The 17,558-nt window shown below is 38.0% G+C and overlaps 1 protein-coding gene across 8 annotated transcripts in view; it reads left to right on the top strand.

The window, feature by feature from the left end:
* Positions 1-17,558, top strand: part of LOC112157713 (disks large-associated protein 2) — a 92,908-nt gene that overhangs the window by 55,440 nt on the left and 19,910 nt on the right. For 4 of the 8 annotated variants that reach the window (XM_024290624.2, XM_024290619.2, XM_024290622.2 and 1 more), the window contains 4 exons: positions 577-797; positions 1,522-1,675; positions 5,042-5,261; positions 15,512-15,556. In XM_024290624.2, the coding sequence (XP_024146392.1) occupies positions 577-797; positions 1,522-1,675; positions 5,042-5,261; positions 15,512-15,556 (640 nt within the window). Of the gene's footprint in view, positions 1-576; positions 798-1,521; positions 1,676-4,968; positions 5,262-7,800; positions 15,144-15,511; positions 15,557-17,558 lie in introns of those variants that run through there. The other 4 variants (XM_024290627.2, XM_024290626.2, XM_024290628.2 and 1 more) reach the window with 3 other exon arrangements.

Genomic DNA, 17,558 nt, shown 5'->3' with positions numbered 1-17,558 from the left:
TACAAAAAAGACAAATAATATCCATGATAACAAAATATTAAGCCAGCCTTAAATTATTAATATAGCATTCCTTCACTATATCAGTTCACCTTTCATGGTCTCACTGTTTTAAAAAAAAATGTAGTTCAATTTTGCTTGCTTTTAATCTACATTCTAATTGGCTGTTGACCTTGTCAATCAATGTCTTTCAAGATGTTTTTCCTGTACAGAATCCGTTCAGTTTATGGAATTTAAATAAATCTGTGATTGGGATCAGATCTTTTATTTCCATTCTTCAATACTGAAGTTATTTTTCTATAAAAGTTTGAGCTTTGAGAGTTTAAAAAAGAAAGAAAAGTGTGAAAAAGTTCATGTCTGTCAGAGAAAAGTGTATTAAATAGGGGTTTTACTGACTTAAACATGTGTAATCCTACTATTTATAGAATGTCTAAATGAGGGAACACTATTAACATTTTAATAGTCTCCCTTCACTAATCACAACATTAGCATGTGTAGCAAATACACCACACAATTAACAAATAAAACTTCATTAAACTTGACATTAAACATTTATCAATCGGATCTCACCACCAACAGGTGCCCCAGGATGACTGGGGAGGATATCCTGGTGAAAAAGACGAGGAGATCCCATGCAGGCGCATGCGGAGTAGTAGCTACGTCAAAGCTATGGGAGAGGTGGACGATGAAAGTGGGGACTCTGACACCAGTCCGAAGATGTCCCCTGTCTCAAAAACTGTTCGCCCTGATGCCCTTGTCCTCAAATCAGCAATGCAGAGACCCCATTTAGACTCTCAAAGGTAAGTGGGCTGTACAAAGAAACATGTATAGCAGGATATGGTCTAATTATTTGTTCTTCTATTTGTTTTCAAATAATTCAATTACTACTCTTTATAGAAAAAGTATAGGTCTGTAATAAGTTATGTAAATAAGGATGTATCTGTGAGGTATGTGATTACAAGAAAGTATAAACTGTGAAAAATGGTGCAAGTTAAGAACCATCTGGTTCCCCTGGTGTTCATATGTACTGTACATACATCTATATTTTTAAATTAATGTTTGGTTTTTATGCATTAATCAAGAAATAAACAGGCTCGGATATCAAATATTGCTGCGATTGAATTTACCCAACAATGACGGAAGGGTCTTTGACAAGATGTCAGCATAAGTTAAAATCTCTCAACTTACTTCAATCTGACACTTACTTCTACTTCTTTACCGATTAAAAATGTTGGAAGCTGGTAAAAACTTCATACGTTCGAGAAGGGATGAGAATTTGCGGGGAAGCCTAAGAGGACAATTACAGCTTTTAGTGGTCTATCACCTCAACAATAGACTTAAGGGACTGACCAATGCCAAATACTTATTGTCCCACTGTATATCCATCTAGAACCTGCCAAATAACAACTAATGACAAGTCATAATGTGCATGATAAGAAGTAGCAATGTCAAATTCAGTGAGGTTCTATTTGCTACCTTGATGAGTGAAACTGTGCTTCGTTCTTTCTCCTTGTCCTTGTTTAGCCAGGGTTATCACTTGCAAACGAGAGATATGCGATCCCACCCAAGTGTCACGCTGAATCCTGCCACCTCCTTTCATCCTCCGCCTTTCCGATCTCGCAATCAGAGCTACATGCGCGCCGTCAGCACCCTCAGCCAGGCTAGCTGCGTCAGCCAGGTGAGTCTGAAAAAGCATCACAATGACGGAACATGCATTTGACTTTGTGGAGTGATTTCTTAGAAGCAGTTATTGTGTGTGATTGTTATGCAGGTTAGACGTTGCTTTCTTCTTTTTTTTTTTTCTCTCCCTTGATGTTAGGTCAACTCCCTTGTCATGTAGCCTAAAGTGCGAGGAGCCAAATAAAAAATGAGGGGAGTCAAAGAGGCAGAAATTAGGTAGAATGAGGCAATCCTACCCTAAGGCTTTGCAGGATAGTGAGAAAAAGGCAGACCAACGTGTAGCTTTTATTGTGAACAAAGGAACGTAGTAAACAAAAATGTGACCACAGTTGGCTATTTTAACATCATAGGAATAAGTGTTAATTTTTTAATCAGCCATAGACTTCTAGGCAGGAGACCGGTTTTCTTAGGTCTTTTTGCTTACTCCAGGGTATAGTACGATACACAAATGATGAGTATTTTTTTTTTCATCTTTTTGTTGGTAAAAATTGTTAATACACGATATTGAAAAATGCTGCCAAAATAAGCAGGTAACAGTATGGCGTTATTTATTTATTTATCTGTCAAAACTCCACACAAAAATAAGACATTCCTCGCCGATAATTCAAACCCCCGCGCAAGCTTCTCAGCTCCTGCGTCCTCGTGTTTCATCCTCCTGGGAGGAGAAAAAGTCATCGGGCATGAGAAACTGTCTACCTTCACGTACGTGAGCTGGTCCCCTGGCCACAAATGATGCATGTGCGCCAGCAGGCTCTCATATGACAAAACGCACGACGTTTTGTCATATGCACTTGTGTGGGCTCCGGACGTCCATCCATCCATCTTCTTGGCCGCTTCTTCCCTTTCGGGGTCACGGGGGTGCCGGAGCCTATCCCGGCTACTGATGGGCGAAGGCGGGGTACACCCTGGACAGGTCGCCAGTCTGTCGCAGGGCCTCAATCACACACCCAGTCACTCACACATTCACTCCTAGGGGCAATTTAGAGTCACCAATTCACCTATGAAGCATGTTTTTGGACGGTGGGAGGAAGCCGGAGTCCCCGGTGAAAACCCACGCATGCACGGGGAGAACATGCAAACTCCACACAGAAAGGTCCCAGCCGGGAGTCGAACCGGGGCCTTCTCGCTGTGAGGCGAGAGCGCTAACCACTGCGCCACCGTGCAGCCCGGCTCCGGACGTGCTCGCAGAAAAACTTTCTGCTCTGAACTGAAAAATTACTTTTGATAATTGGGGGCGGAGACAGAGGGCCGTGTTGGCTTTCTTCTGATTGGTCTTGTTAAAAAACAATGTAATTCATTTATTACATCTTTTTATTTTCACTGTTTTAATATAGTTTACTGGTAAACAAGCTGTCAGAAAGATTCACCACTGGCTAACAGCATTTAAAAGCACACACTAAATGTGCTGTGTATTTAATAACTTCTCAAACATCTTCATTGATAAACTATATTAAAACAGTGAAGATTCAATATATAACTTGCAGTTTGAAGTTGTTTTTTTTTAAATAGACCAATCAGAAGAAAGCCAACGCAGCCCTCTGTTTCCGCCCCCAAATGTCACTAGTAATTTTCCAGTTTTCCGCAGAGTTTCTCCGCGAGCGCAAATGACAAAATGACGCGCGGCCACTGAGATGCTGTTAGCGCACATTTATCACTCGTGCTAGATGGACCAGCTCACATGCGCGGAAGTAGACAGTTTCTTGCGCGCAAGGACTTTTTCTGCTCGCAGGAGGATTAAACACGAGTGCGCAGGAGCAAAGAAGCACGCGTGGGGGGCTGAATTATCCATGAGGAATCTACGCGAAGATGTCTTATTTCTGCGTGGAGTTTTGACTAATAAATAACGCTGTATAACAGGCTCTTTCTCCCCACATATTTGTACCCAAATCACCAGTGCACCAATGTAAAGATTTAAGCAATTGTATAGTGTCTAAGTAATAAACTTCAGCCTTTTCAGGTATGTTGCTTATTATTACCTTGCTGTGAATCAACTGGGTGACTTATGAAAGTCTGTTTTGGAGCTTGGTGGTGACTAAGGAAGTGACTTCTGCAGTGTGAAGATCTATAAATGCCAGCAGCAAAGCTGATTGCACTAAGAAGCGGTAGTACAATCAACCTTATCCTTTGGTGATCTTTTTAATTGTTTTGAAATAATACATAGAAAGAAAGAGGCTCAATTTGGCACTATATGTAGCATTTGCTAGACCAGGGGTCGCAACCTTTAACAGTAAAAGAGCTATTTTGGGCTCGAAAACAGCTCTTACTTTAGCCTGTAGGAAATTTAAATTTCCTTTCATGACCTTCTGTTTTTTAATAATAAATATGAATTAAGCATATTTTTTGGCATTAACAAAAGCAGAAATATGAAAGGAAACTAGCATCTCTCAAAATGTGATTTTTTTTTTGATAGACCCTCAAATAACTTTTCAAAATGAAAGATGCTCTGTGCCAAACAGGATCATCTCAGTGCAGCTCTGGGCAGCTAGTAACCAATGTTGTGCAGCATGAGATAATATGTGATTTTAACTCATAAAAGATCAAACTTTTTACCAAAGTTGAGCTCTGCATATAAAATCTGTTTTTCTGGAGGTAACGTTGAACAAACAAAACGTCTTCAGGTCAACAGGGATGTAAAAACCTACATAGTTTATCATCTATGTGGACGTCAGCCATCGATTTATAAATGTAACTAATCTAAATTAAATAAATGCTAATAAAGTAATCCTTACTTAAAAATTGCTATTTTCTTTTATTTATTTATTTGTGTTCTTTTCCCCTGTTTGTCCTCAGCAGTCTTAAACTACTGGGTTTTGTTATTTTAGTTTGGACCTTGGTAGTCTTAGTTTGCAGGCTTTGTTTATTTGTTTTCTTTAAGTATTTTTGATTAAGGCAGCCATTAGCAGAGAGCTGCTGACTCTGAGGGTCGACAAGGCTGGGTCAGCAGTCTCCATGAGTTAGTTTATGTTTGGCCGAGGAGCCACCATGGAGAGATGAAAGAGCCACATGTGGATCTGGAGACGCAGGTTGCAGACCCCTGTGCTAGACCTACAAGAGACTCAATTCTAATGCATGCGGGGGGGGGGGGGGTTTCTGATAGTTGGTGGTGACGGTGAAGTGGGCGGGCGGACGGGGTATTAAAATGAGTTATACAAAAGAAGGCACCATTCTTTTTTTATTATTGTTTGTCAATGTCATCTGCATTTTCTTAATTTGATCTGACATTCAGTTTAAGGTCACGTTTGATGCTGCCGTTTCCTTATGCTAACACTCCTTCATATTTGCTGTACAAAGGGGAAGAATCAAAGTGAGAAAGAGAAAGGAAGAGGAAAAATTAAGGACTGCTATTCCTGTTTTTGTCTCTCAGGTGAGTGAGACTGAGATCAATGGCCAGTTTGAGTCAGTTTGCGAGTCCGTTTTTAGTGAAGTAGAATCCCAGGCTATGGAGGCCTTGGACCTGCCTGGTTCGTTCCGCACACGAAGCCACAGTTACCTCCGTGCAATTCAGGCTGGTTATTCCCAGGATGATGACTGCTTGCCTTCAATGACATCCTCCACTGTCACTTCAACTCTCAGATCCACAACAGGTAAAACAACAACCCCCCCCCAAAAAAAAAATAAAAAATAGAGGGATCAGATTACACATCCTCATACGTCTTGTACATATTAAGAAACCTAACATGCCTACATATGTACAGTGGGGAAGCCTTGATATTCAGGGATGCCATTTTTCAGTTTATTCTCGTGTGTGTTCATTCTTTGCTTCTGCACACTAGAAACAAGATGCTTGTCTGTGACTTTGCATGGTTTGTTAATTAGCCGAGCTTTGGGGCAATTACTTTTGTTGTTGAAGCTAACCAAGGTTAGGGTGGTTATAATTAAATACGTAAAACTCACATTTACAGTACACGTCATTGAAACACATCCTTACTAACATGGCATGCCTAAGAATAAACAGTTACTGCTCTAAGCATGTTAAACTGTGTTGTTTTATGTGTGTTGCAAAAAATTAAGTAGGGAGAGGTGACATCTGGAACTGGTCCAAACCCTGCTTTGTTTTACATGTCATCACACACTTGGTAACTGACTTTAATGTCACTCTAAAACACAAATTGATTAATTAATTGTGATATAAGGTAAGTCGACAAGCTCTAGAGACTAAAAAACACATTTACACAAATGCTGGTTGCACAAAAGATCATGCCACTATTTGCTTATCTGAAAGTTTACATGACTTTCAGTTTTTAAAATTATTGATGTATTGTGTTACATGAAATTTGCTGTGGTAGCCAAATTCAATTTCAGGTACCTACCTCTCCTTTTATTCACTATTACGGGTCTGTTTTTTAATAAAAGTTAATCAAAAATCTTTTTTTTTTGCACACAGATTTTGTGTGACACAGTGCAAACAATATGATTTTAACTCACAAATTCATGCTTTGTGCAAGCAGTTTTTGCATCAACTTTAAATAAAGTGTATTCAGTGTTTGCCTGCAAGAGTAAAGCTATGAACCCTATTGAAACAATTTCCAGTGCTTCATTTGTGTGTAATTATTACCTGAAATTTTCAGTTACTTTTGTTCTATTTTCTATATTGCAAACATTTAGGATCTTTGGAATGCTTTAACCTTCAGTTGGGTCTTTTATTGGGAATATTTGTGTTTAACGAATACTGAGGAGAAAGGAGTGCTCTCCAATCCCACCGTCTTATTGGCTGAACTATTTTCACTTTGCCATCGGCTTAAAAATCTATCATCTGTGACCCACACAAATGGGATTAAGGGGTTACCAATTGAGCATACAAAGTTTTTTGAAGTTGTGTTGTTCAAAGTTCAAAAGTTAGTTATTTTGGTAGTAGTTCCATGCAACATAGCACTTGTTCCCTGTTCCTAGGAAACAGTAGAAGTAAGAGACCATCTATGAAAACTACATTGGAATGATACAAGTCTTTAGGACTAGTTCAAAACAAAAAGTAGTTTACGAATCCAAACCCTGAGGTTAGTGAGCCCCTTGAGTGGGGAAGGGATCCCATGATGCTCCATAGGGCAGACGAGCAGCAAACCCCTCTCCATTTGACCAACCATCTCTTGAAGAATAACCAGGGGGAAAGAACAGCTGGAGGCAACAGTGATGATTGTTACAGGTATTTTAATGTCGACATGCATACATATCTATGTATATGTGTGTTTTTGCACTGCCTTCTCAGTAAGAACAATAGTTACAGCTTAAACATAGAAATTGTAGAAGCATTTACTAATTTTATTTAAAGTAGCAAAAATGGTTTCAAACAACTCATAAAACCTCAAAATTGACTTTTAAACTACTGACTTGATTCAAGTGATTAATGTGATGCTGGCTTTTGTGAGTTGTTTGCCGTGTTTCTATTTTACGTGTTTTAGACCATATTGTAAGTTTGAGAAATGTACTTCAAAACTTTTGGAAGATGTTTTTTTTATATGTCAAAACCATAAAATAGCACTGAATGTCATGGTACTGCCACTGTCTCCAACCATTTGTCAAAGCAGCATATGCTTGCTGTACATGTGTGACTTATTTTCTTTTTTTTTTTTTTTGTGGAAATTTGGCTTTTTTTAAAAATGCCACGAGGGGCAAAGTCTAACCATTGGCTTTGAGTTTGTCAGCTGTCTTTGACTGTGGGATTGCAGCCTCTTTCTGATGAAACCCCCAAGGTGGAGGGGCTAGCTCGCATACTACTTCACATCGTCTTATCAACCACTCTCAACTTACTATGTTCAATAGGGTTCATATCTGCTTCTTAGCCCTGTGCCTCCCCCTCCCCCCTTCCTTTACATCTTTCCATTTGCACAAAGCGGCATAAGATTAAAATCAACAAGATGATTAAAAATGACTCTTAAGTATTTTTGACCTGAGAATTTGATTATAATTAATTCACATACTGTGTAGTTTTGGCTATTTGTCGTGCTGTGCAGTGAAAAGATGAAAAGAAGCCTCGAGAAGTTTGAGAAGGCAGTGTAAAAACATGGTGGAAAGCCTACAGTACATGTTGTATGTTTGTTTGTTGTGTAGTTCACAAACAAAAATCACTCTCCAGCTGTTTCTTTCACCATGATTGTCCTTCTGTTTGCACACTCATGTTTTTTCCAGAGGGATATGATGTTGTGGACGCCACGTCCTTGCTAAATGACGACATGATTGAGGACGATGATGGTGCTAGCTCCTCTGCCTATGTGGAGCTTGAGAGACTGGAAAGAGAAACGGCTGCCGCCCGTAGCCATCATAGTACAGGCTCCACTGTAACAGCCATTTCCGTGCCGCCGGCAACCCCACCGTCGTATAGGAGCCCGATAGCTACATCCGAACCACCGGTTCCTCAGGCCATTCAGGCCTTCAAGGAGTCTGCAAATATGGTAGCCGCCTTCAACCTGCAATGGAAGGATGAAATCTCAGCAATGCGCTATGAGCTTGCAGAGTTGCGCAGAGATGTCTGTGGGGAGCTAAAAACTTTCAACAGCAACTTCTTCAACTTCACTCAGTGCTACAACATGTGGACTTTGTGCCGAGAGCCTTGTAGTGACAGCACCACACAAACGGATGACAGAGTGTCCATAGGAATCCAAGCGGGCTCAAGTTGGTCTATTCGACACCACACAGAAGACAAGTCCGTCATGTGCCAACCAGAGCCAGCATCCTTTAGCATCCTGGATCTAATGGAACCGCCTCGGATTGAAATAATTGAAGGAACTCCTGAGAGTACCCCAGAGGGCTCGGGCAGTCCTGCCAGCCCACTACCAATTGAAGACTTCCCATGGGATCTCAACAAAAAACAAAAGGTTCATAAGCAACCAGACACAAGTGGTCATCGTAGTGCAAGTCTAGAATTGTGGAGCAGAAAGTACACCAGTGGACCCATGTCGTATTTGTCTATGTCATTCTAATCATTAGCATTTCTGGACACTGTAAAATGAGATGAGTCAGGTTAGAGCTGGCAATGATGTTGCTCTATGTCCCTTTACTTTATGAAAACACAAGACTTGTCATCTCTTGAACAGATAACCATATTGTTCTCTTACTTTTTTTTTTAATTAATTGTCTTTCTTTGCTGTGGAATGAAAAAGTCATTTCGGTTTACATACAAAAATTGTGACTAAAGAATGTGAGAGAGAATGTGTCTGACTTTCAGATCCTCAAGTGCCAAATGTGTGCCATCAACCATCCGACAGTTTTCAATATTCACCCTTAAGGGGACGCAAATCTGTGAAAAGTAAGCACGATTGGAAAACAGAAATATCAATCAGCCAATGTGCAGGGAGGCACATGTTATCTGTTACTGCACACAAATAGCTAATGTTCATTCCAGTTTCTCATTATGTAGAAACAAAAGAAGCACCTACATATACTGAAAAAAATACTGTGAATAACTTTATAAACCCTAGTTTTGTAGTAAATGCATTAAAAATGAATATATTATTCAAGAATATATTATTATAATTACATTTTTAGTTCTTACTCAAAGCATTCCTTTACCACAGCCTTCTTTGATTTTGTAGCAAGTATTGTTCTAGATCAAGGGTGTTCAAAGTCAGTCCTTGTGGGCCAGTTTCCTACATGTTTTCCAACCAACCTGCCTTTGAAGCTCCTTTTTGGCCAAACACGCCTGATCAAGGTAATCAGCAGCAGAAAAGGCAAGGCTTCTGGAAAACAGCAGGAGGCCGGCCCTCCAGGACTGACTTTGGACACCTCTGTTCTAAATAATAAAAAGGTCCATCATATACGTTTTACTACTAAAAATCGAACACAGGTTGAGGTCACTGAGGTTTTAAAAAAAGAAAATATTCTGGAGCAAGGTTTCGTTGGTTGGCAAAACCCTTTCTGAGTTTCACAGGCCTTCGATGGCTGTACGACTGTCTTGGCAGACATGTCCATACAACGTCACAGAGATCCTAGGGGCACTGCCTAAAGACTAGATGAGTTGGGTGGTGGGGTTTCCCCAATTTTGTAAATGGAAATGGAGGGTGCCCTTCAATTAACAGGGAAAGAAATGTATCAGTCTCCCTGATCAAATATATGCTGCAGTACTGAAGAGGAAAAGACAATCTAGTTCAGGGATAGGCAAATCCAGGCTTCGCGGGGCGCATTCTTGCAGGTTTTCCAACATACCCTGCTCTGGCATGTTTTAATTGGCTGTACACACCTGAACCAGGTAACCAGTCATGAGTAGGGTTTGGATATTTGGAAATTATGCGGACACCCTTGAGTACTACTGTTTCCTATCCCTGATTTAGCTGATAGTTGAACTGCAGATTCAGGAGGAACACTTGGGGCTCCATCCTAAGTGTTGAACTCTGAACCAGCTCTTGTGCAAGAATTAGAATCTTTGAGAGATTTTGAAAGTTGTGGGAGTGTGGGATGGTCCATTGTTGGGGGGCATTTGATTCATATTCTAACAGAGCAGGTCCTTGGTTCACAAAGTTGTTTGTAATTTGGTGACAATTGGACATTGGCAGGGTTGCCCTTTGTCAATTTAAGTATGTTATTACTTTTACAGAGCTTTGACTTTGGGAGCCTTGAAATCCCACTTTGGCTGTATGCAGACGGTGTTGTCCATTTCATTTCCTCAAATCCACAAGAAGTTTGCTGCTGAATGTGAAGTAGAGGAGATAATGAGAAACACCTCCAACACTAGGGTAAGAATTCTTAGCTAAGAAAAAAAACAAAAAGAGGATAGTATCCCATCCAGTGAGTTTTAAGCAGTTTAAGTAACTGGGTACTCTGTTGACAAGCAGGAGAAACATGAAATTGACCAACAAATTGGTGGAGTAATGTGGACTATCTGTTTTGGTGAAGAGAAATTGTGTTCAGAAGACAAATCTCTTGAGTTACCAGTTTCTACCCTCATCTATGGCAATGAGCTGTGGTTTTTAAAATAAATGACTAAAATTGAGGAACAGATGCCAGAAATTAAATTTCTTAGTAGGGTGGTTCAGATAGAAAGTTTGTAAGGCTCAGCATTTCAGAAGAAAACTACGAGATCTGTAGATCTGTTACTCATCAGTTTTGAAAAGACCCAGTCGAGGCAGTCTGGAGCGAGAATGTCAACTGGTCATCTTCTTAGGGACGTTCTGTAAAATCGTCCCTATATTCTCTTAGATTGTAGGTCCAATTTGACTTTTCATTGACCCCCTGCCTTATCTATTATCCCTTTGTTTCAAAAGTTAATGTGTGAGGCCAAAACTATTCCGAGAAATAGAAAGACACAACCGTCACTATCATAAGGCTTGTTACTATTATCTACTTCAAAATACATAAGATGACTGTGTACACAAGTTCATATTCAACCTTTATTACATTGCTTGCAGACTTTTTTTGTATTCGTCAACTACAAAAAACGAAAAAATAAAATAATTTAATGTCCTTTGTCCTTTTCTACCTTCCTGCAAGTATTTCTCTACTTGTGACATTTCTCACAACTAACGTAATTAGTGTTCACTTTAGTGAACCCTAAGGGCTTCACTTCTATTAACCTATCAATTAATACAAATCTGAAGAGTCTTACATTTAAAGTATTTCCCTATACATGAAATGTATAATTATTATCTATTATGACCCTTTGGCTAAACCCCAAAAACTCCTAACATCAACATACAGGGGAATAAGGCTAGGGGGGCAAAAGTGGGATTGGGCCTATGCCTCCAACCATAAACCATCTTCACACGCCAATTTTACCCGTTTTCAGAGACTAAAACACTGGGATGATTTCATGAAAATGTCATTACTGGAGTCTATTCACTCTTGCTCAAGTTCTATTCATTTTCTAAATCTGTACATATGGAAAAATATAAATGTAACATTTTGTAAATAGAGAATCCTATATTCAATACTTGTACTGTTTGCAGTTACAAAAAAAATACTGTGTTCTGATACAAGTGAAAGGCATTAAACTTGGAATCATGGTTCTCAACTCGATTGTACTTTGGGAGGACACTTAGTATGATTTTGTTTGGTCTTTGATTTTCCACGTCGGGGAAGAGATAATTGTAGTGAAATTGTTTACCCAGTCATTTTTTTTATTGTGCAATGGTTACTAAAGATTCCCACATTTTTTGTTTTATAAATTTATTTTCAAGGCTTTGTTTTCTAGTATCTTGTAAAAGAATGTCGTAGTGTTTTTTTGTTTTGCTTTTTTTTTTTGCACTGACCGTAGTTTTTCAATTGTTTTACACAGCATCTTACCATTCACACTTGTTTTATTTATTTGAGAGAAAAGTCTTCAATGTATATTGAACTTGATTTAGTTAGCAAATTATCACTTGAGTTTCAAAGTTACCACGGTTACCATTTTCCACTTTTTTTCTAATAGGTGGCAAGGGAAGTTTATCTTAAGATAACAGTAAATACTAATCCCTATTAATAGACAATCAGAGCCACCAAGGGCCTCTACCTCTTAGAAATATCCCTAGAGGTGCAGTACAGTACCACTGAATGTACTAACACCGCCTCACTAGTGAGTGGCATGGTTGGGCTTCTGTCAAGCCTTGCTTGTTTGCAGCCCTTAATCATTTGCTACATTTCAAAAAATATTCATTTAATCCCAGTAATAAAGTAACAGATGTGCATTAGCTGTTGCCATTCATTTCCACTAGTCCAAAAAAACCAAAGCTTAGATTGAGGCACATGGATTGCCAACGACAAAACTTGGAAAGTTTGACAGCATTTCTGCAGAAAAACAATGGAACGCCTCTTTGTACCACTATCTGGATTAAAATGTGGAACTTTTTAGAAATAACTTGCATTTCTGACAATAAAAAGTTGAAACAGGGAGTATCATTTTATCATTGCATGCTACATACTTTCGAAATCTGGCCTTTAGGAGGTTTTGGTACAAAGAATAATATGACGACAGAAGCTTAATTGCTGTCCAACTCTACTGGTTGCAATATATTTTTTAAACCTGTATATTAATGATAAAAAATATGATTTCTGCAGCTTCAGGCTAACAATAGGTTAATTTCTTACAAAATAACCAAGGAAGACAGACGACTGTGAAATATTAAGCCATTATTCATTTTTAATACACCCATTTAAGCTTTTTTGTGTCTTTGATTATGGGACTGCAGTAGCATCATAGAGTTAAACATAGAGACTGAGCATTGGTCACATGATTGTCTGATTCCATGGAGCGTTGCCATGATGGTATTTGACTTTTTGGGCATCCTGTTAAAAATCAGGAACCAAGTTGCCTTTTGTGTGAGTTTTGCAACTTTTACAACATAAATAACCCCACAATATTCTATTTTGTTAAATAATTAGGAAAAAATACCTTCAAAAACATACCGACAAAATCCAAATCCACAACTTTCCATCTGGAATGGTCTTTTCAAATCACATTAAATATGCTATTGCAATGAGTTTGTTGGAACACAATATCTGATTAAATGTGTCACAAACGGGCAGACGGGTGGATCCAAGTGTAGCAGGTTTTATTGGCACAGATAGGAGAACAGGAGCTAAAAGGCCACAAAGTAAAATCAGGGTCAGGCAGGCAGAGGTCAAACACGGGCATCAGAGAACAACCAGAGTGGTCAGGCCCCAGGCGAGGGTCGGGACAGGCGGCGAACGATCAGTCGAAGAGAAAGCAGGGTCGAATGAACCAGCAGATCAAGTCAGAAACGAGATGCAGGTAGAGTGGCACAAACAAGACTTACTAAATAATACTAGGATGGATTGCAAAGGTAAAATGGCTGTGGGGCTTCTGGTAGTGACATCAGCGGCTGTTGGGAAGTGTAGTGTGGAGACCCAGGAAGTGCTAGTACTCAGGTGATGAATCCCACTGATGCCCGGGGGGGGGAGACAGGGGGCCGATTTATGACAAAATGACCCAATAGGGCTAAACGTAGTGTCTGTAACTGACAACTGGTTTATTTTCACATTTATATTGTATATTTGATGACAAATGTTGTCACTTATAGACATGCAAGTTAACAATAGTCTGTTCAATAGATTTTCTCATAACTCTAGCTGACTTCTGGTTCTCCACTGCCCTACTTGGCTCTTATTGTGTTCATTTTTTTGCTGATGATGATGTAATATTTTCAGATCTAGCATAGGGCATAACTAAAAACCCACACAAATGTATTTGTTGACAATAGCCGTCATTTTGAAACCTCGCTAACTCCGATTGTGCAATCAGGCCGGTGCTCTTTCTCTTTTTTAACTCTATGAGTAGCATTCATTAATACAATGTGCCATTTCGTCTTGTTTGGTGGATGGTAACCAATATAAAGGTGCTGTGAACTGACCAGTCACAATGTCTCCCATAAGTAGTCCTTCATTCATTCTATGCAAGTCTTCGCTCCTTGATGAATATCATTGAAATGAGTGTAACTCTCATCGATCAAGCATTTCTTTAGACTGGAACTACAGAGATTTTTTTTTTTTCCTCTCCAAATTTGTTTTTAACAAAAAATGCACAAAATATAATATACAACAATTTGTTTTACAAACTTATGGTATCCAAATGTTATCTTCACTACTGGACTTGCAATCTACTTGCTAAATTGTTAATAAAAAATGAAATATATCTCAAAACTTAAAAAAAATGTATACATATTGCCAAAATATCAATCGCTATAATGTGCAACCTGTCCAGTTCACATATTCACAGAACATTTAAACATTCTATAGGACTTTTGGAACAAGTTTACCAGACAGATAAGTGAAAATGTTTGATTTGAATACATAGGGAAACACACACACACACCCACACACTGTATCAGGACAGCCAGCTGTCTAGTTAAGCTGTAAAATGTAATTTATGGTTACATAAATGATTAATGAAAATAATGACAATTTGTTGTGTATTCCTAACTTTAACAAAATTAAATAAGTAGCCATTTGTGTAACTGTTTACATTATTTTTTTTCCAAGAAATAAACAATAATCCCAAACATGAATATGAATTTATACATAAATGGAAGCAAATGTGGTACAGTAATATCAAACTAAATGACTAAAATCATAAATTAATGAAGTATAAACTTTTCAGATAAAAATAGGATTATAAATGATAAATTTTCTCTAGAGAAAACATTTATGCTTGTATAAAATCTACAGTTTATTGTAATGTTTTAATAGCATATCATAATTTAGCCCAAAGAAGTTGCAATGTAGCAAACTTAAATTCTATATAGTAGTAATACTATACAAAATTATATATATTTAATAGGAAAACATTTTGCAAACTGTGAAAAAAGAATAGACGAAAGGTATTTACAGGTATTTCAACTATGGATCCATATTTTGTGTATTAATGCGCCATATTTTGTATTGTTTCTGTTTTTTGTTTGTTTTTACATGTTTGATGCAACATTGTACCAACTCTGTGAAGTCCAGCTTTTGGGACAAAAGTTATTTTCTTTTTTTTTTCAGATGGAAAAGGATGTCCTCTTAACCTGTAACACTGCTTGAATATAAACCTTTTTTCTACCCCAGTGGTGTCTTTGTTCTTTCAATGCCAATAATAAATAAAGGTATAGTCATATTTCTGCTAAATTAAAATTTAAAAAATGATTTCCAATTTTCTTTGGTTTTTATGCATTTTTCCCAAAATCTGTCAAAATGATGCACTTCAAGTAAGTCATATTTGTGGAAATGGGGGTCATAGCTTTACAATGCATTTAAAGGTGACAGAAAACAGCAGGTTTGTCTTATTTGCATCCACACAAGTTCTAACAGAGCATGAGCCACAAATTGTATTTTCTTCTTTCTTTCAGTATGCCTTTCTTTCTTTCTTCTTTAATGTCACCCTTTCATTTTTCTTGGTTTGTTTTCTTTTTTCCCCCTCCCCACCTTATTTTAGGGACCCGTAGCTTAGCTGGGGGGCGTAGAGAGTACGGTAGGTCTGGTAGGGAACTGCTTTATTCTCTTCTTTTCTGTAGTTGTTCATTTGTTTTGTCTTATCCATCCACATTTTACGTTGTAAAATAATCAAAATAATGCTTTTTTATTTGTTTAGGATGTTGTGTTTAATTTCCATATTTTCATTTGTTCTCATTAACATTTCTTTTTTTGTCTGTTTGGGACTTTTTTTAAGGTTTTTTTCTAAATTTTTGGATGAAAGCACACAATGAAATAACAATTTTGACATTACTTTTTTGTCTAGATTTTGTAGGCCACTTTTCTGATTTATTCTAAAAATATCTGGACAACATAACTCTAAAATCTTATATTTGTGTTACAATTTCAAGCAAGAAAAAACAATTTAGAAAGCAAAAATGAAACTTCATGAAGAATCCTCCAGTTCTGACACTTTATCAATCACGTCAGCAGAAGTGTTAGCAGACATCGTTACAAAAGAATACGACTAGATAAAAGCTGAAGATTTAAAAAAATGTAAGCATATATAAAGGCTTTATGCTACGTACACACCAGGCATTCAAGAACACGCTGAATGAGGGTTTTAGCATACCTGATAGTACTGCATGTGTTGGAAGAGGCTTGTCATAACAATGCAAATCTTGTTCCACAATTTTTCTTTCACAACCAGATTTCAATATATGACAAACTTGGCATCATATAATTACAGCCAGGCGCAAACTAAATTCTCCTTTATGATCAGATTTTCAGTTGGGTGATTTGAAAAAGACGCGATTTATACATCAAAATTCAAAGTTTCCAAATGACGGCTATTGTCAACAAATACATTTGTGTCGTGAGGAAACTTTTAGTCTTATAGCCAACAATTCCAAAAAACAAGATCTAGTTTCTAGATCTTACTAGAAACTAGATCTTAGAATATTACAGCATCATCAGCGAAAAAAATGAACATAATAAAAGCCAAGTAAGGCAGTGGAGAGCTAGCAGGAAGGAGGAGAATGGACTGTCAGACTGTTCTCAACATGCATGTCTATAAGTGACAACAGTTATTATTGGATATACAATATAAATGTGAAAGTAAAACATGTTGACAGTTGTCAGATTTAGACACTGCATTTACTAGATCGTAAATTACTACATAATCATCAGCGAACAAATGAACATAATGAATGAATTTCCCCTCCTAGGGAGTAATAAAGGCATCATTCATAATCCAAATTCAAGTTCCTGATTGGTCAAAGATTTTACTTTATAACATGATTTGTGTGCGTTTTGTACCTAAAGCCTTAAAATGGACTTAAAACTCAGCAACATGTGGATGTAAGAGATTAGAATAGTAAATGGCGTATACTCGTATGGCGCTTTTCTACCTTTTTTTTGAATGCCCAAGCCGCTTTACAGTCACAGTGCCATTTACACACTGTGGCTCCGCTGCCGAATAGTGGCGCCAACCTGCCATTGCCAGGAGGTGTTCAGTGTCTTGCCCAAGCACACTTCGACTTATGGGCGGGGAAGTGAACCTGCGACCTTCCAATCAGAGGATGACCACCCTACCGCTGCGCCACAGCCGCCCTACTGCGTATATGCATGTGTTTACACAGACTTTTCATTGAAAGCAACTTAAAAAATGCGTATTTCCGAGCCTGGTGTGAACATAGCATCACACGATTATGAGATGAAGTTAATGTTTTAATGTCAAATTCTCCTTTTTTCCCCCAATTAGATACAAATTATTTAGTTAACTTCAAACATTGTTTTATATTCTTAAAATAAATTAAGAATAAATGAATAGCTAGCAATAACATTTATGCTGCTAACTCTGAAAATGTCGGAAACCACATGTGAGCAACACCCAGCATCTCAAATGGAAGACAATCTCACGAATACTTTAGATATTTTAGAAATGTTCTTCTGTTTCAATGACAAAGTAAGAGAGACAATTGAAATGTGTGGTCATTAGAAGTTGTTAGCAAAAAAATTTTAGCATTGAGAGAGAACTTGACATTTCCGGCACACTAACATGTTAAAGG

Source organism: Oryzias melastigma, linkage group LG24 (genome assembly GCF_002922805.2).
Source record: "Oryzias melastigma strain HK-1 linkage group LG24, ASM292280v2, whole genome shotgun sequence".
In the NCBI taxonomy this organism is placed as follows: domain Eukaryota; kingdom Metazoa; phylum Chordata; class Actinopteri; order Beloniformes; family Adrianichthyidae; genus Oryzias; species Oryzias melastigma.
Note: the sequence above shows the minus strand (reverse complement) of the source record. Positions and strands in the feature narration are given on the sequence as shown.